The sequence below is a fragment of the Erithacus rubecula genome (assembly GCF_903797595.1).
Source record: "Erithacus rubecula genome assembly, chromosome: Z".
Classification (NCBI taxonomy): Eukaryota; Metazoa; Chordata; class Aves; order Passeriformes; family Muscicapidae; genus Erithacus; species Erithacus rubecula.
Window position 1 is genome coordinate 15663110 of NC_136661.1, and position 20865 is coordinate 15683974.

Consider the following 20865-nt stretch of genomic DNA (forward strand, 5'->3'; position numbering starts at 1 on the left):
TCGCCAACACTGACAAGACACAAGAAATGGCCTCAAGTTGTGTTGGGGAGATTCAGGTTAGACACCAGGAAGACTTTCTTCACAGGAAGGACAGCCAAACACTGGAATGGGCTGTCCAGGAGAGTGGGTAAGTCACCAATCCGGGAGACAATTTAAAAGACATGTACATGTTACACTTGAATACATGGTGACACTACTGAGTTAATGATTGGACTCGATGATCTCAAAGGCCTTTTCCAACATAAATTAATCTATGATTAGGTTATTTTATTAAGCCTAATTTATCCTTTTCATTGTTTCTAAAGACACACAAGTACCTAAGTCATGAACACGTACTAACAGATAGTGCAGAAAGACAAAAAGAAACTACAAAACAGCATTGGAGGAAGACTAGTACTTGGAGCAATACTTTTAAATTCATAAAAAGATATTCCTTTCCTTCATTTAGAGACCTAAAATCATTACTTAATAGCTGTTTTCAGCAAAGCAAGTTGTAATTTAAAGTGAAATCTCTGAAATCTACTGGATCTACAGTAAGCATGAATAAAATTACCTTCTCTTGCCCATCCTGACTCTCATCTTCATGTTCCTCTTTCACTCTATCTCTTTTCAATGCTTTCAAAAATTCACTCTTCTTATCAGTCCGCATTCTCGTCAATTTTGTTAAACGAGGCTGACCAGATTTGTCCACAGGGGATGAAGAATTTGACCGATTATACTAGTTAAGAAGCGAGAAAAACAAAATGTTACAAGTGTTTTCATTTAGAAAAAATTTAATTAAAGGCACAGGTATCTCTTGTTTTATGTTTCACAGCCAAAAGCAGAGGGAAGATCTGTATTTTGGTATATGCAGTTTGCATATGTAAACCCAGGGATGCAGGTTTATGGAGCACTGCTAATGAACATGCAATACCTTTAGCAGTTTTGAAGTCTAAATCTATCAGGTTGTATTTCCAAATGTGGGGTTTTATTCTGAATCAAACCTACAAAGGACACTGCACAACACTTGAGGGCCACTGATGTGCCTTCCATCTTTCTTGTACATGAAGTTAAAAAAAACCATATTTAATACAATTCTGCATAAAATTTACTGATCATCCTCAAATAAATGAAATGCTTTATAGATGTAACTACAGCCACTGCTTTACCTCTTTCATTGAATTTTGTGTTACAGCAAATGCCTTCACAGTTGATTTGAAAGGACTGAAATTGCCAACACCATGTGCAGACTCATGAGGAAAAACATTCCCAAGTTTATTTTCTTTTGCTTGGCTTTTCCACTGTGTGGGCTAGACAGAAATATAAACAGACATAAAGAGTCATTAACTACAAAAGGATTATCTTCAAGAAAAATGATTAAGCAAAAGCAAATCCTAACTGCAATCTTAATGTAGTGCAAACATCTGTTTTCTTGTAGAAGAGAGGCTGTTTATGAGCAATTCATCTGCTCATAAATACTGTACACATTGTTTATACACAGACTAAAATTTCAAAACTATTAAGATCCTCATATTTGAGGTACTGAAAATTAAATATGGGACTTCAACATCTGAAAGTATTATTTTAGATTTAAAATGTTACAGAGTTAAGAACTAACCCATCATATGCTCTCAAGAGCAGAGAAAAATTCCAGAAACAAAAAAAATTACAGATTAAGCCAGTGAGAATAGCTCAGTTGATTAGAGCCTGGTGCTGATAATGCCAGGGTCATGGTTTTGAAGTCCATATGGACTACTCACTTAAGAGCTGGACTTGATGATTCTTGTGGGTGCCCTCCAAACCAGAATATTCTGTGATTATGCACATAGGAAGTTGCATTTGAAAGGTTATAACATAGGTTATAACATCATCTCTTTCTCTTACTGGGATAAATTCTGAAGGTATTATGCTGACTATACCTCTCCATTAATTTTATTCTGTTAAAATCATATATACAAAAGGGACTGCTATTCCTTAAGTTAAAAACACCACTTTTACTATCACTTGTACAGCTGCAGCACTTCTCAAAAGTGGTAGATGAGAAGCAAAGAGGGACTAAATTAAAATTTTAAAAGAAAAATGCAAAAAAGTTGGTTTTATTCATTTTTGGGGTATGTTACATTTTGCAAGTGTTGAATACATGATAATCTAGGAATGGTGTTCTCAGGGATGAAGTAAGCACATTCAGAATTACAGCATGATTTTTTCTAGGCATGTTTTTTGTAACACTAGTATCCAATACTCACCTTTGCAGGTAGAGTGGCAGGTTTGGGGACTAATCCTTTACAAACACTTGTGCCAGTTCCATTCCTTACTGGTTGTGAGTGAAGACTTCCTATTACTGGGAATCCAGATATTCGCAGTTCTTTTGTACTGCCCTTTTTAATGACCAGCATTCTCTGAGATCTAGATTTAGGATTTAAAGGGTACTCTGGAAGAAAAAAAGAAGTGTGTGTGTATGTGCCTGTGTACACAATCTCACTAGTTTTTAGCTCATGAGGTATTGGACAGCTATATTATCCAGAGCAAACAGGAACATAAATCAGTATTAGTTTCACAAATAACATAATGTGCAATCCTGGAAAAACACAGGTCTTTTCCATTTTCTACAACCATAATTTCAAAAATATTTCGACTGGAGATGCAGGAATTGCACTTTTTCAAAGAGAATATATTCTTCAAAGAACCCTGCTACACAGTTCTAGAGACTGTTGCATAACAATTCCATAATCAAAACACTGCTAGTTGTTGATAGTTACCCAAACTCCAAAAGAGATTATGCCTTTCATATTCCCCTTAAGGTTTCCAAAAGAATAATTAGTATATAATTAGAATAATTACATATTTATTAACTGCTCAGTTTAGAGCTCTGCACTGAGGTTCTATAAAGATGAGACAAGATGTGTGCTACACATCAGACCACGGCAATGACCAGTTTCTCTAGCTCCATGCTTCAGATGGACATAACAGGACAAAATTTCCATGCTCTGGAGCACAAACTAGGAGACATACAGTCAGCTGTCAAACTAGAGAAACTGTCATTTAGCAGTGTTAAGGAACACCTATTAAAAACAGCTTTTAAAATGCCAAAAAGTGAAAAAAAAATATTTTTTGCACATGCATTCCAGCATTAAGAGCCTTTTCAAATATTATCTCTTCTCCCTGCAAGCAATTCTACTTCACAGCCACTTTATCCTCTGTTTTAAAAAAAAAAAAAACAAACCAACAAACTCTATCTTAAAAGTATACATGACTTTAACCTTGTTTAGCAGGTAGATGCTACAAAATAATTATAACTGTAAGCTTCATTTTTATTAAACTCATGACAAGGTTTTACATAATACTCACAGGCTCCCATCACATACACCAAGTAAAATGGAATCTGAAAGAGGCCTACATTTTTAACAGATATTGAAGGGACTGTAACACTCCTCTGTCCTGAATATTGTTTTCTTTTAAAGAGAATAATAAGAGCTTTAATTTCAGTTTTTCAATTCCAAAACAAGATCCTTTTATTGAAAGACAGATTATCACATAAAAGCTGCTAACAACACAAAAACAGAAAGCGGCCTAATTATTTATGATTCTGCAAAGATTTACAGCAATTAATATTTATATTGATGGGTTATCTAATGTTACTTTGTAAAAACATTAGAGTGTAAAAAATACTGTTTAAGCGTGAGAAAAAAAAATCAGCAAATTAAAATATCTTTAAAATCTCAATATTAGCAGCAGTTAAAGTAAACAAGTAAAGTTTTCAAGTTTAATTATTTTTTTTATAAAGAAAACTGTTCTTAATTTAAGTACATTTATCACTTTAAAACCCCTGCCATCTAAAGTTACCACCTTCTTATGGGTAAACAATTGACTACAGAGCACATTAGAACTTGCTAAGTGATAGCCAAACACAATCAGGTGAGGATGAGAAAACAATCCCAACTACAGGTCTGCTCAGTGCCCATGCTCAGGATAGTATCTGTCATACAAATAATGTACAAACACAACCAACAACATAAGACACTTGTTTCCAGAAGCAGACCTTAAATCTCTGGAAACTAATCTACCCTTCCAGCTCCCCAGGATTCTTTCCAAATTCTTCCAATACATCTAATCAGTCAGAAGCATTATTTTACAAAGCTTGCAGCCAGCAATCAACACCACTAATTTAGGTGACCACTTTTCACTGCACCTCCTCTTGAAAATAAAGGTGAAGATTTCTTGACATCTTTACAAAAAAAGGTGCATACTTGTACTGTGAAACAATATTAGTTGCGTCTGCATCTACAGAGTAGCTGAATGATACTCAAAGGGAAGCTGTTACCCTGTAACAAAAAGATATTTACACTGTAATATTGAAATCTTCTCAATCTATACCTTTATAATTTTAAAAAGCGGCTTGTGTTGCAAATAAAACAACTTCAGATCTCTGCTACATTTTTGCATTTAAAAACATTAAAAATACTCACCCCACACACCTGCAGCTAGAGATTTATTCTGGTTTGGTTCCCTCTCATGTTCAGGGTTTAAAGATGGCTGAAAGTAAGTTTTGTCATTATTAAAAAGGTAACTCTTGACTTGTGGGATGAATGAAATAAAGATTCATAATTACTCCAGCAGCATGACCTCTGCTGACAAACTAAACACTGCCCCCATGAACCAAAAAGATCAATGCTCACTTGTTTCTCTTCTTCAACAAATACCTCAGGCAGCAGTCAATGTCATTACATGAACTGCCCAGAGAAAGCAAAAAACAGCAATGTGTGTTTCGTCATAGAGAAAGATCACCCTTCCCCTCACATCCTAATTGCAGGTTGAAGCTTGAGATTGCAGAAGGCCACAGACATGAAGATTACTTTGTTACTATTTCACATTTTCAATTAGTGTAGAATTTAATGCACACATACCACAGCAGATCAGAATCCAACTGTGGTTTCACTTAACTATGCAAGTCACAATAATAAACATATAGGGACAAAATCTGGATACAAAATGAGAAACAAATTAATGGACAAACTACTAACACTTCCTTATCTATGGAAAATTCCTTATATGATGATCTGAAACTGGTGAAATCTCATGAAGTGACTTGTAATGGACAAAATGGTACTTGCAGACAAAATGAAACCTTTTTAATTGCAATTACAATTTACTTACAAAATCCTCAGCCTCAAACTGGTTGGGTATTTCTTTGTTTTCCTTTTGGTGGGTTTCATTATCAGGTACACTGTTTTCATGCAGTCCCTGGCCTTTTCCACAATGGAAGGTGCTGCTACGAGTGCGGGAACCTCCACCATGGCACCCTCCACAATGATTTATATTTTCTGGACCATTTCTTCCTTGTGAACGCCAACCGTTCCTCTCTTTTCGCCCAAAATGCCCTTGGATTTTAAATTTTAAAGAAATGTAATTACAAACAATTTAAAGAGTATTTTACTCTGCAGAATCATTTAAAAAGTTAAATCACAAGCCCTATGCACTGGGATACAGTAGCACAGGAAACAAGTTTTCACTCACATAAGCAGCAGGGAAGGATCTCACAAAACAGTGCCAGAGAGAAAAGATAAGACAGTCAATGCTGCAAGTCAACCTCTTTTTCTGGCTGCTCATTTATATGCTGTTGGTTAGAGTATAACTCAATACTCTTATTCTACTCAAGAGAGAAATACACTTGGAATCACACTACTTTAACCAACCCTTAATGCTCACACCTTCTCCCAGAAGTATCTTTCCATTATCATTCTTTTACTGCAGGAAAAGAATTTAGCACAGATGAGCTATCATCATCAGACTTTCTTTCTAGCTAGTAGTACAAATAAATGATGGAAACATATTCAGTGTTCCATAAATGGTACCTCCATTTGGCCTTCCAGTGTTAGAATCAAACCCTTCTGAAGAACTGTGTCTTCTGCGATTTGCTTTGTAACGATTCTCTGTCCACGAAAAATTTTCAGAATGTTTCTCAAAATTCAGCGTTGACTGTAAAGGAGCATAAGTGGAGATGTGAGATGTGATCAACAACAAAACTTAATCATCAGAACTGTAACACCCACATTGTTCACACTCTCTACACAATTCCTTCTCACAAGAGCTTAGAGTGACAGACAATGCAGCAGTCCTCTGTGTCACCATCTCAGGCCAGCATGGTGGAAGCTGCATCTTCTGCTCCAGGACACTGAAACAGCCCTTAACTACATATCTGTGACACAAGGTAAAAGGTGCCTACTTTGTTGTGGCAGCAAAACAGTGCACAAATTACATGCACTGCAGCAGAAGAAAAACTTTTTTATAAAGATAAGAAAGGACAGAAGATCACAACTGGGAAGGCAGAAAACAAGTCTAGGATTGTAATCTGAATTTTCAGAGACTACATACATGCATACCACAGAAAGCAAGGAATCACTTCCACCCAAGGCACCTATATCCAAATAAAGCCTAATTCATTAAGCTTGTCATTATAACTTAAAATGGCAAATACAAGTAGTTATGAAATACTAATAAAATCTAGAATTAGAAGTGTCCAGATTCACAAAGATACTGCAAATATTCATCATACAAACACACATTAGAGAAATTTTAAATAAATAAATATTTAATATATCAGTAGGAAGTAGTAAATTAAAATCTTATCTTGAGAACAGTACCAAGAAATCAAACCACATCCTGACTAGAATTCACATCTAAAGGGATTAAACCAAAAAACATTTTGCCTTACACAACCCATATCTTCCTTATAACTTCTCTGAAGTACCTTTAAAATCACTTCCTTCTTCCTACCTACCCCACAGAGGAAATCATACACACAAAAAAAAGATACCCAAGCTCTATGAAAAATGCCCCTGTAGAGAGATCAAGGTGCTGTTCAATATTCACTGCTTAAAATTCAATCTCAAATAAGTATGTATTTAAAAATCAAGCATGTATTTTTAAATTGTACAGAAATCAAATGTACAGGGACTATCCTCTCCATCTGAGACCTGGTATGTGACTTACTTGACAAACTCTCCTTGGAGAGAGCAAAACCAGAAAACTGCAAAAAACTATTATAAGTACATCAAAAATTACCAAATTAATCTAAATACTTAAGTGAAAGAAAATCCTTAAACAGGTTTTGACTAAGCTGCCAAAAATTTCAGAAATTGCTAGATCTGTCAACCTTAGGTGAAATCTTAGAAGATGCTTCATGTGTTCATTTACATACAACAACCTCTTAATGTTGCTTTTGGAATTTAACTTTCACTTCTTTGTATTAACTTCAAAACAATCAACATTTTCACAAAGTATGACTGACAGCATTTTCTATAATGTGTTTGAGTTGTGCATACTATAGTGAATCTGTTGCTTCTAAACAGTGCACAAAGTTCATGCAGTTTGCATTTTCCCCACATGATGGAGGTACCAGTCTATGAAGCCTCTCAAGGCAGAGATGACAGTGAGCTTTGCAATCAAAAGAAAATTTATTGGTAACTTTCATAAATTGAGAAATTATCTGACTCAGTTCAGCCAGTCAAGAAAAAGGGAGAGAAACAGCACAGATTTTAAGAAATACAGGAAGCCTAACTGCTTAAAACAAAGTAAAAGTGAATTTGTAAAATTGACTTTATCTATCTGCAATGTTCTACAGCAATACTTTCTTAAAAGTTTTGTCCATATCCCAAGATGGTTTCACTACTCACTACACCTTCCCATTCCACCTGCCCATCTGCAGTACTGCACTGACACAAACACCTTAGTTCAGACCTGAACAAAACCAATTGACTGATGACAGATACACACCAATTTAGGCAGATTTTGCTGTGCAATTGACAGAGGGATGAAAAAAGCCTGCTGTTAAAAGCAAATCAGCAGCAACAGATGAGATGGATTTCAATCAAGCTATAATCTGTATGTCACATTAACAAGCCCATTCACAACCACAGCTTCCTGGTAGCAGGTTTCTATGCCAGCCTTGAACTATGTAAGGCAAAACATCTCAGCTACCAAGGGACTCAAGAGGAAAACCAAGGTCCTGTAATCCCTGAAAGTGATTATACTTTAGGAATATAGAAATTGACTAAGCAGAGATCAGTTTCTATTTCTCAAGTCTAAATGTTGTTGATACCATAGCCCCATCCCAGCTCCACTCTGCATGAAACATGAGACACCTTGCCTTCCTCACCCCTTCCTCTTCATCCCTCTTATCTGCTGTTCTCTTCTGCTTTTTTGATATACAGCAGAAAGTAAGTCGATTACAGAAAATAGAGGGAACGGGGCCACAACATTTGCAACCTGTCTTCTGGAGTCTTATTCTATAAACTAAGAACTACAAACAGACTTTTCAAGCACTTAATATCCAAACGTGCTGTATTCCACAGAATGCTCATCATTGAGGGAACCCGTAAAATAGGGAAATAAAGTGCATTCCAACAATGACACACAAATATTACAATAAAGTAAGAACACAGCATGGAGATTTTGAAAGAGAAGAAAATCTAACTAAACTTCATGAAGCAAAGAATCATGGAAGAGAACAGGAGCCAAAAAATATGCTTGCAACAAAATTTCACACAATTCAGAAATGAGGTGACAAATACAATCCATACCTCAGATATATTCTGGTGGTACTAGAGTGCTTCTGGAACTTAGTTTTATCTTGCTATATCAGCACATAAAGCATGTCAATATAAAGCTCTTGCAGCAGACTCTAAATATGTAGTGAAGATTGTTTTGCAATTGTGACACCATATCAAATTAAGTTCCAAATACTTTTACAATTGAAAATGTACTACATTTAAAAAATCAGATCAAAGAAATTGAATGCATCAGAAATCACAGAGAATGAAGAGACTGCTTCTCAATTTGGATTTTCAGACAGTATGTATCCCAAAACAGACAGGCTTTATGTTCCCTGAAACAGATTACACTAAGCAAAGAATCTAGCTAGGTAAGGGTAGAAAAAACATAAACAGAGTGATATAATAAACAAGCACATTCAATGACCTAACTAAAAAAATACATTTATGTTTGTGTAGACAAACAGAATCAAAGCATTAGGAATACAATTAACACTGTCATCTATCTGTGCATTTAACAATACCATAAGCCTGTGGCCACAAGTTTCTCAGGGCTAAGCATGTCCATGGACATGAAAGACTGCACAAAGCTTATATATTAAAGAAAAGCAATTCTCATAGTAGCAGATATAAATACTGAATTCAAATTATTATAATGAAGATAGATCTACAAATAGGGAAGCAGATGACAGGAGTTTTAATATCCAGTACTGACACTGCTTCTTCATTTGCACAAATTAAGAAAGAGTAGAAAGACAGGCCAGGAAAAAACACTTCTGAGATAAGACATACTCAAGACTTCCATTAATATTTACAAATTCTAACAATTAAGAGATTATTATTTCTCATTTGCAAGCAGTCCCATTCTGAAAAGTAACAGCAGTCTAAATGAAACAAGCAGAGTGAAGATGCCTAGCTGAAAGAAATACTCCACCAGTAGCAACAAGCATTCCACCATCAAGTGCAGAGCCATTTCAGAAAGTCTAAAAAGGCAGAGTTTTAGTCACTTGGATCACAGAACAATACTCGTTTAAAATCATCAGGACATAATTAAAAATCAGAAGGGAGAACATAAAGTGCATGCTCTGTCTAGCATGGAACATAATAATTAATTTTAATCACCTGATGAAGGCAGTCTTCAACCAACCACAGCCAAGGCCAGGCATGTGCTTCTCTCCATGTCATCTGTCATCACAGGGTTCATGGAGAGATTTGCCTTTTACTGTGATTGAGGTTATGACATTTAGACTTCCCTAATAAGGAAAGTGCCTTTTCAAAAGAACATTGCAAAACATACCTTTGTTGATGATGGTGGAGTAGGAAAATTAAGCCAGGCTGGAGCAAAGTCATGTTGCGCCATTTAGGTCCAGTCTTTCCAAATCAATGAAAAAAGGCTTAGCACCTCATGGCAAGTCCCTGTAATCAAAAGAAAATAAATGAGTCCTTTCAGATGCTCATGTTACAAGGGAATTACACTTATTGTCTTTCGTTCAGCCTTCTGTTTTCCCGTATTATTTTCCTCACAGATCTGGCTTAGAAGCCAACTATCCTCATCTCATTTATAGCATCAAATCTGTGTTTTTATTACCAAAGTAATATATCAAATATATCACAAAAACTGTGAACGTATAACTGTAATATTTCTTTCTTTATTTCCTCTTATAAATGGGATGAAGCAACTTGTGTAAGGTCCTATCCAGAACACTATGGCAAAATTAGCTTGCTGAAATACTATCTGGTACTATCTAGAAGAGATTTTGTGAGCTATTTTATTAGCTTTCTAGAAGGTGATTTTTCAAATTAATTCCTAACAGTTAGTCTCAGCAGCCATATGGAAGTTCCTGATGAAAAACCTAGATACTTGGGCTCATCACAAACCTCACAATGTCTCTAGCTTTGATGGAAACTGTCTACATGTCCAGAATGTCAAAATCCAAGAAAATTCTCTAGTTTGAAAATGGACCAAAGAATGTAATGGTTTATGATTAAAACAATTTTAATTGTAAGAATACTTGTTCTATCCTACACTCTTCTCATAGGTAAGAAAATATTTCTCAATAAGCAAGAGAACACAAGGTTCTTGCTTATTGAAGCTAAACTGTAGCACAGACAGGAAAGAAATGGATGAAACACTTCCAGAATTATACTAGGGCAACTGAATCATGCTCTGTCACTGCAAAATGGTCAATGATTCAAAAATATTTTATGTATGATATACAAGCTACTAGAAATCCAGCTAGTGAAAACATCATAAACACCCACACACATTATCCAGGGAGGCCCAAATAAACATGAATTCCACATCTCTGCGCAGCAGAGTACAAATCTGTTAGTAAGCACAGATACAGTTCACTTTAATCTATGGCTGCTGTAACCTATTAGTAAGAGATGTGGAATTTGAACTTGATAACTCATAATTATAGTTGTTCTCTGGCCTGAACCAGAACATTGCAGGCTACTGCCAGATTTTCACTGACAGTCAGGACTGTTCTAGCTTCAAAAAGGAAGTCTAACAGATTTGTTAGATTTAATTTAGTGCACAACTGTACTAAGTTGAGCTGCTGTTTATTTTTAGTGAGCTCACATTTAAGTTTTTGGGTCCTTTTAATACCATAGTTAAAGTAGAACATACAGTTATTACAGTTAAATAGAGACTAAGTTAAAGGTATGCCTCACCCAAATATTTAACTATAAATTACTCTGCTGAAGTAATTCAAATCACTCCTAAACAAACTTCAACAAAAAATATAGAGAGATTGTCTAAGTATTTCCAGTTATATCAAACAAAATTCTGGAGCCAATGAAACATCACAGAAATGGCTTCTCTTTCTAAAAGGAACCATGTTCCTTTTTACTGATATATCCCATTCAGCAACAGTATACAAAAAGGCATATGTTTATGAACCAAGAGATGTTAAATTGAGAAACAACATTTGAGATTCCACCAAGAAAAAATGTATTCCCTTCACTTAGACACAATTCTCAGCTCTAAGCAGAAGAATCGTGGTATCTTCAGAAATTATCAAGACAGATTTTCAGTACAGAAAGATTGACACAGCAACAACAAAAGTCTTCAGACTGAGGGACTTACAGTCTGAAAAACTGAGTAAGATTACATTTATAAGAGTAAGAATATAATGATTTCACAAAGTACCACCAAGTTATTGGTGTATCAGCTATTAAGTACAGGACAATAAATACACTAACACTAACTTAATAGATTTATCTTACTGTTTTTAGGAAACTAGTCAAGCTTCCTAACATTATTTATGCAACTGCCATGAGAAGAGTTTGTTATTAACTCATTAACAACCTTACCTGTTATCCTTTGCATAAAAGACTGGATGATAACCAAATATCCAAGGACTGGCAAGGTATTTTGTAAAAAGATCTTTTTCCACAGCTCACTGACACTGGCTGCCTATTTCTTCACGCAAAAATTTCATGCTCTCAGCCAAAAAAGGTTTTAAAAAAAAATTGACAGTACTGCTCTGTCAGATGAGTCAGACCATTTCTTAGAAAGAAGTAAACTTAAATGGCAAAGGCAGAGACCTGGGCCAGAACTGCCCAATATTCAGAGCACAAAATCAGCAACAGAATACATATGTAAGTTTCAATAAGCCCACAAAAGACAAACTTTTAGGGCTAATTCTTCCAAATAATTTTAATTTAAAAAAAACCAAGAAAAAATGCACACATGTATTTCTAGAACACTACCTGATCAAACTCAGAGGTTTGCAGTTAAGCATTAACATGAAAAACAACCCCTGTAGATACTCCACACCAAAGTCAAGAAAACATTTTATTTCACCTAATTGTACATATGCCTGGTCTAGCAATTAGACATGGGAACAGAGTGTACTTTCATTATTAAGTCTTTCTAACTTTGAATAGGCACAAACATCCCAGCCATAATTAAACAGGGAAACAAAAGGCAAGTCAAGAAAAGATATTTTAAAACTGCTTTAGAGGCCATTGCTTACCCAGCTTAAAGTTGCTGGTTCCATATTTTACCAGGTTTCATAAACATTTTTAACCATTGCTAGCTTTCTGATATTGCCAACAAGTTTGCCCTATACATAAAGAAAATTTTATTATAAGTACAATCTCTGTTCAGATGATCTGACACATATCTGATCACTCTAGGATACTCTTCATTCTCAGAAAGGTGTTTTTGATAAACTGAAAACAGATCACAAAATATAAGAATAGGATAAGAGCAAGGCACCTCTGCTGCCACAGGCAGGATTTACTACACCTAAACCCTTTGTGACCAGCTTGGTTGCCAATACTAGTGTGTTTCTTGCTTGTTTTCCAACTTAAGCTGGACCAACAACTTGCAGATTATTCCCCAACACATTCTAACATTAAAAAAGCTTTTTCTACCATATTTCCCTGCTATTCAGGTCCCCTACCTAAGCTATCCCAAAAAGTCAGAGATGTGTACATTCTGCATCCACCAAAGCACTTGCAATCTTTATTCAGATACATACTATCTACTACTTGTATATTAAACAAAAACAACATTTAAAGTATTTTAATAGAATGAAAATCTGTAGCATAAAATTGCTTTTTCTACACTGACATGAAACCATAAATCTACTAGCAAGTTTTCTCTTGCACACACACCGCACAAACACTGCTCAGTAACATTAATACAGCAGCTGATGTACACCCAGCATTAATGCAGCTATCAGAAGTAAACTTACTGAGGTAAACACCACAGATTAAAAAACAATTCCAGGGCTTTCAGAAACTCTTTTGGTAACAAAGCAGTAGGCCCAGGATTTATCATGACTTTTTAAACCACCATTCCCTATTAGCACAGATCTGCCATTCTTTAACCTAACGTGGCTCAGGCTCTCAGCTGTCGAAGCAGAGCTGCACAATTCTAGAAAGGTAAGAAAAAGATATTGAAATACTGCCATCCTCATACTATTAACACTCAAATACATTTAAACATCTTTAGTCAGACTGGTAATACTATTGTCTCATCTCAGCAATAGCCACTTGTGACCAGCTCAAGTAATGTGTAGTGGCCTTAGCGATCTCAGCAAAAAAAGTCTTCCATAGCCCATAAATTTAGATAAAAGTCATGTGTTGCTGTGCTGTGGGTAATAGAATAGTTTAGAGCAAACAAAGAAATCCTGTTCTCAAGTTTTACATCTTGAGGGAGCGATCTGATAGAAGTCTGTAAAGAATTTTGCTTTAAGTAACATGCAATAATTAATCCAACATTCAATTAAATAAAATTTAATTCTATAGTTTTGTGAAGTGTGATCGTCAATAATAAGGCAGTGACTGACAAAGAATAATTAACACTGCACCAAATACATTCCACCAACACACAGAAAAGACTGGGCTCGGCTTTTTTTTACTATTGAGTCAAGGTCCTTTTGTGATAGAAACTATTTCTCTCCCATTGTGAATCAGCAGGAAACATTATAGTCTAAAAAAAAAATTGTGTTATCTGCATAGCATCTGGGAAAAATTGATATATTGTCTCCACTTTACAAAAATCAGTAATATGCTATGAAAAGGGAATCAGAAAGCAACTGCATGAATCAGGAGTCAAGACTTCAGGGAAAAGGCTTCTAAGAAACACACCAAGGGTCAACATCCAAACCTGCAAAACCAACAAAAATGAAGCTAGAACGAGTAGCATTGGTTTGTCTGGTGCTTACCAAATTAAATGAAGAAATCAAACATTAAAGACTACAGTCAATTTTCCTCACACAACTACATTTCTCTTTTTTAAATTCCCATAGAAAAAGTGAAGTCACACTTAAGAGTAACAGCACAGGGATTCAAGATTGTACTTGGTGCAATAATGAACTATTTCAGTGATCAGCGATATGGATAGTCTAAGGAAAGTATCTGGCTTACTTTGCCTCACAAAATGAAGACATAAAATGTATTTAAAAAGCAGTTCTGAACAACTAAAGGAGAAAATTTCAGTGAGAAAGGAGATGTGTCAATCCAAAACGTTACCAGAATCACAAGGTATCAATCACAGTAAGTAGATAGAAGGTGGACAGACACATGGTCCCAAAGATCAGAAGAACAATATTCTGAAATAACTTTAAGACTCAGACAAATATTTGAATCTCCCCATTCATATTACACTTCCAAATCAGACCCTAATAAGTGCAACTAAAGAGTTTACATGCAGGATGGTGCACTACACAAAGGTAACACTGTACAAGTTAATCCCTTTGTTCCCTCTTTTCAGTGCCAACTATACAAGAGCGATGCCTCCCCAGCAAATTTTTTTTACTCTCCCCTGCTATTTGAAATCAATATACAGCTCTAAAAACTTACTTTTTAACCAATAAAAACACCCATTAAAACCAAAATATAAGTACAACTCTGGTTTTTTCCCTGCAATAACACAAATAGAATTCAATACCATACAAAAGCAGAAAACACCCCTCTATTCATGAACTGTCATATTAGCTGGCCTTCAGATTACTTTAGCAAAGCCCTTCCTCAAACTTCATCTTCTTATTAAAATTATCACCTTATCCACAACCATTAATTCACTATTACTAGGACAAGCAAACTTACTAACATTTGAGTTTCATTAGCAAAGCTTGTTAATAAAATAAAACCTCCACCACTCAGTTCACATATAAAATACAGACGAAATACACAGATCAGGAGATCTGTATCAGGAGATACAGATAAACAAACTAACAAATAGTGTTATAAAGTAGATCTTGGCTTTAACAAACACAATTTGTCATATTTTAATAAAGTCAAGTAACTTCTTGCAGTAAAAAATAATTTATTTTAATACTATTTTTTTTCTCCTTTATTTATTTACTGGGGATGGCAGGGGGGGACAGGACAGGTGGGAAAAATGTTTGCTCATTCTCACACCATTTGGTTACACAAAAACGTAATTCACCTGAACACTCATGGTCCCTTTTAACAACAATCTTTGACTCAGAATTTCTTTTAATTGTATTCATCAAACCTTTACAGCATTTAAAAAAAAAAAATAACCTCTCCCTAAGATTTACACAACACTAAAAATAGCCAGAAAGCATCTCTGGAAGAGCACACTCTACAGGAACTGGAAAAGTGACTGTTGTGAGAATTGAGCTGCAGCAATCTCTGTGTAAGTGGACACGGGAGCCTATAGATGGCAGGGTAAAAGAAATCACCTTCTGAAATATTGCAAGCTGGCTGGGCAGAGAAAGCAGATGTAATCAAAGCATTTGGGATTTCAGTACTCTTGTACCTAGTCTCTAGTCCCATCAACAGTACTAACAAAACTGAAGTCTCCCTCATCACTTGCACTTTCACACAATTCTACATGAGAAGTGAGTTTAATGGCTTAGTAATTTTAAATTTAGAAAGGACCTTCAGAAAAATTAAAATACAACATCCAGAGATAACTCTGAGCGACTAATGGCCAACTTGTGCTTCCTAAACTTAAAACCAGAACTAATGGCCAACTTTTACCTCCCTAGAACTTTAAACCAAGTATTACCCTGTGCCCATTGGAGAGATACCACAGACTCTTTACCATCTTTGTGGTCCTTTACTGAACTCTTTCCATCATGTCTCACCCTTTCTTGTATCAGGGAGCCTGTAATAGTGTTACACATCCCGGAAGGGTGACACAGTCCTCCACATGTAGCCTCACCCAGGCTGCAAGCAGGACAAAGCAGAACTCCCCTCAACTGTCAGCAACACTGGTCCTAACTTCACCCAGAGAGATTTTCACTTTACTCCTTGTAAGAATGCATTGGTGGCCCATGGTTGCCTTGCTGTTCAACAGGACCCCCAGAACTTCTCTGTAGCTGGTATAAGCAGCTGCTATTCCAGAAAATTCCTTTTGTTTCATGAGGATCATCTGTCCATGCTTTTCCACACAGCTGACCAAACATAAGTGTGTGTATCAGCCAGTTGTCCATATCTTACAGGATCTGCAAACTTGCTGAGGGTGAACTCTGCCCCACTGCCCAGGACTTTAACCAAGGTGTCCAACAGCAGGGGCTCTGCTACTCAACTCCAGGGCACACTGTAACAGCTTCCTCCAAACAGCCTTTGTGCCACTGACTGCATCCCTCAGGACCTGTGCCTAACCATTCAGATAGCTCTGGATACACCTTATTGCTCATTTCTCCACACACACTTGTCAACTTTTTCATGATGAGGTCAAGAAAAACACCATCCATTCCTCTCTCTTCATCTACCAAGCTAGTCACCTCATCATAAAGGGTTATTAACTTGCTGAAGTGTGATTTCCCCTTCATAAAGCCATTCTAACTGCTCTCACTCACCTTCCTGTCCTTCACGTTTGGAAACAAGTTTCCAGGATCAGCTGGTGAAAAACCTTTCCACAGACTGAAGTGAGGCTCACTGGCCTACAGTTCCCTGGATTCTCCTTCTCATTCTTACTGACAACAAAATTAGTATTTGCTCTCTTCTCTTACTCAAGAACCCCTCCCAATGACCATTAGACCTCTCAAAGATAATAAGGAATGGCTTTGCAATAACATCAGCACTCATAGAATGGAACACCCATCATGGAACACTCTGCACCCAGGGAAGCATCCTGTCAAACCCCACGGACTTACAAGTTATTTAAGTGTTCCATAACCTGATTCTTTCTTCACTGAGGGAGGAGAAAAAAGCACAGCAGAACTTGAAGATGAAAAGGACATGAGACCAGAGATGGTCCCCACCCAATTTTAAGGGCGTTGTTTAACTTGTCTAACCAGTATTCAGCTGGCAGAGACAGTCCCACTGGTATTGAACAGATCCAACGTCAGGGAAGTCTCTTCCAGTGAACAAAATAAAAGTACTTCTTTAGTTCAGAAACCTGTCTTCAATAAATACTTAAAATAGGTTTTATTGCTGTAGATAATATACATTTAGCAACACTATCCATCTGTACTGTGAGAATAAATAAAAACAGTTCTGTTTTTTCATAATGTTCTAACATGAAGAAACAGATAAAATAGTGTCATCACCGTAATAAGAAAAAAACAGGGCAATAATATAGTAAAAAAGCCAAAACTTCTACATTTTAAAAATTTTATCTCCTAAAAGAGATCCATTTTGGAATGGATTGACTATATATATAGTATAGTATATAGTATATACATATAGCATATATACATGTATATATGTATATATACAGTATATAGTATGTAGCATATAGTATAACTACATCCTATTTAAATGGAGCTGACCAAAATTTTCTCGAAAAAACAGGTTTTAAATTAAAGCCAAAATTGGGAGTGGGGGGAAAGCAAAGCAACCCTGTCAGCACTGAACCCATCACTGAACCCACTGTCAGCAGAAGACATGGAAAACCACAGAAAAACTGTTCTGTATTGTCAGGTTCTATAGTTAACCTTTGTCTCTGCATAGTCTGTACCATTTCACAGGAAACAGTTTCTGAAACATTTGGGAACTTGAAAGACTGTCAGAAGACTATTAAAATAAAAGGCAATATAAAGTCAAACACCTAGGGATATCTGAAGCTTATGAATTTAATTTCAAATTTAGTAGCAATGGGGGCAGGTGAGAAAAGGTTCAAGCCATGATTCACAAAATTAGAAGAGATACAAATTTCTTGATGCTCCCTGAAGACCAGTTAAGAAGTTTAGTCAATTGATTTGCACAGAGAAAAACTTAACATAATACATATTAAAAGCACATTTATATTTTCCAAGGGAATCTAAAATTAGTATGTATGAATATCTAAGTAGTGCATTCCTATGAGCTCTCATCTAATGCCTCACAGATTATTATCACAGTAAGTACAGCACACCACCAACTACATAGGGGACCCTTAACTCCACTTCTCAACTGCACACATATCACAAACCACTCTCCCTTTGTCAATGTAATTTTTAGCATAATATTTATAAATGGGGTACAAGAAGGTTGTAAGCTATGAGAATTAAGACACACTATAGTGCTGTTATGAGAGCATGGGAAAGAAAAGATTATATGAAGCATCTCAATTTTATGATACTTTTTGCTTCTTGATAATGAGCTCCAGCATACGTATCAAATTCTTATCAGAAGACAAACAAGAGCATATGCATGCATTTCAGAGGGTCCAACAAGAATACTGGCCCTTCAGTCCTCCCATCATGGGCTAGCTTCAAGTCTTCATCAAGAGCCAAAGGAAAACTACCGAGTAGTGGCTTGAATTAGGCAAACAAACTACATGTGAAAGACCCAGCCACCACCCTATACACTCTTTCTTCATATACACAATAATTCAGGACTTTTTTCAAACTAGGCAAACCTTCAAAATAACCCATGCCACCAAAAGTTTTTCCTCTGCCATAAAACACATCAGCAAAATAAAACTTTCCAGTGATACCGGATCCTTCTTTGTTATCCCTCTCTGCTATCTCTAGTTAAGAGTAGGAGTAATTTCAAATCAAGTTCCTAAATGTAAGGTCTAAAAAATACTTTTATTTAAAATCTATAAATCTGTTTTCACTCCCCTTTTGAAGGCATGGTTTATTTGGTATCTTCCTTACTACTCTGATTTATGTGATTTATGTATCAAAAATCAAAATCAAAATAAACTAACTTCAAGTTATTTTGCTATCTAAAATTTTCATGTTAATAAAGTAGAAAATAATATTCAAACCTTACACAAGCTTTATGAGTTTCTGAAATGGAGTTTTTATGAGTTTTTTTCCACTTTGAACACAAGTTCCTTATAGGAGAATGAACCAACTAAAGCAGACTGTGTTTTGCATATGGATCTAGAATCTGAACACTGCTCTTTATCAGATGGCTCCCTTTTCTATATATGCAGTTATGGTTCACAAGCAACAGGTTTTAACATCACCTCTGTGAATCCAACATGAATGTCACAACAATCAAAACAACTTTTAAAAAGTGTTTCAGATATAGATGAAGCTGCTAAGTACTTCAGATACCATGATGACTTTTTAACAATAAAAAGGTTTTGGTTTTGCACTGTACCAAAATGCAGATTTAAAAAAAGTGCAAATTATATCATAACATGAAATAACTCATTTGAAGGTAAACTACAGCCAGGTTTCCACTGAGAGTCTAACACACTTTGCTGTGCAATGATTCCACTAAATGGTACTAACCATTTAGCAAAAGCCTGATAGATGCTCATTTCTTACCCTTTAAAACGGTTCAAATTCAAAAGCTGTAATGTGAGTTCAATTACATCACTGCCCTCGTCAGCATATGTAATGTAGGAAATCACCAGGAATTCTTCAGCACTTGGAATTGCCACAAGGAAGAAGTAGCAGTTGAAAAAGGTAGAAGTTGGGCCCTATGCTGAGCATATAAAGCAGATAAACAACTGCCTCTTTCAGCTGTTTCCCTGACTGTGTTTACCCAAGATATAAAAGGAGGAGACTGTGGAAGACTTGATAGCACCACATCATCAGTTACCGTGTTCAGTTACTCAAACGCACAGAGTAAGAAAAAACAAAACAAAAAGTGTGCCAAGTTTCATTCACATCTGTTTACAATGAGGTCTGCAAATAGTTGTCTTTGCAGAACAGAATTTACTTCTACTACTAAAAACAAAGAGGAAATAATGCAATTTTGTCAGATGCTATGTAGATATATGCAGATGTAACAGTTTTATCCACACATTAAACAGAATAACCTCATTAGAATGGAGGACAAAATAAAAGGAGCACAAAGCACATTAACTTACACCATGCTAAATATCTGCACAATTTGCCTCTACCGTTTTACTGATATAATTCTGTTCAGCTTTAGTGCAAGATTAAAGGGTACTTATTCTCAAAAGTTTCCACCAACAGTTTTTTCACAAAAAAGCAAGTAGAGATTTTCATTCTAAAGAATGAGCCAGTGCAAATGTACCCATTTTATGAAGCTACCAGAATAAACACTTCAGTAAAAGACACAACCTGCTGACAGTTACCCCACTACAAAAGCTATGTTTACATCAAGGCTTAAAGTATAAGCCCTTAGGAGCAAGGACATGATCTTCATGGGTAATGAAGACATGTCTGCAAAGACAATTTAACAGACTGTAAGCACCTGAAAAACAAAAATTTAGGGAAGAAATTAAAGTGGACCTGCACACTTGGCATTCTCTCCTCAGTAAGCATGAATTTTGTTTAGGGTGCCAGGGCATAGCTGTAAAAACTCCTGAATCTTTGTCAAACACATATGCACACAAATAAGAAAAGAAATACTTGTATAGAATCCCTGAGGGTAAGGGGCTAAACTGTATATCTCAAACACCAATAGCTGGATGACTGCAGAGCCAACCAACGGTTGGTGGTAAATGGGATGTGGCTGGAGAAGGGGCCATGCAGAGGTAGGACAGCAC

General features: G+C 36.0%; 1 protein-coding gene across 8 annotated transcripts in view; it reads right to left on the reverse strand.

Annotated features, from left to right (window-relative positions):
* Positions 1–20865, reverse strand: part of GPBP1 (GC-rich promoter binding protein 1) — a 33491-nt gene that overhangs the window by 8051 nt on the left and 4575 nt on the right. For 5 of the 8 annotated variants that reach the window (XM_079330618.1, XM_079330617.1, XM_079330616.1 and 2 more), the window contains 7 exons: positions 9826–9944; positions 5832–5955; positions 5134–5357; positions 4446–4512; positions 2226–2410; positions 1149–1289; positions 554–718 (listed from right to left, as the gene is read on the reverse strand). In XM_079330618.1, the coding sequence (XP_079186744.1) occupies positions 554–718; positions 1149–1289; positions 2226–2410; positions 4446–4512; positions 5134–5357; positions 5832–5955; positions 9826–9888 (969 nt within the window). In that variant the 5' untranslated portion in view covers positions 9889–9944. Of the gene's footprint in view, positions 1–553; positions 719–1148; positions 1290–2225; positions 2411–4445; positions 4513–5133; positions 5358–5831; positions 5956–9825; positions 9945–20865 lie in introns of those variants that run through there. The other 3 variants (XM_079330621.1, XM_079330620.1, XM_079330622.1) reach the window with 3 other exon arrangements.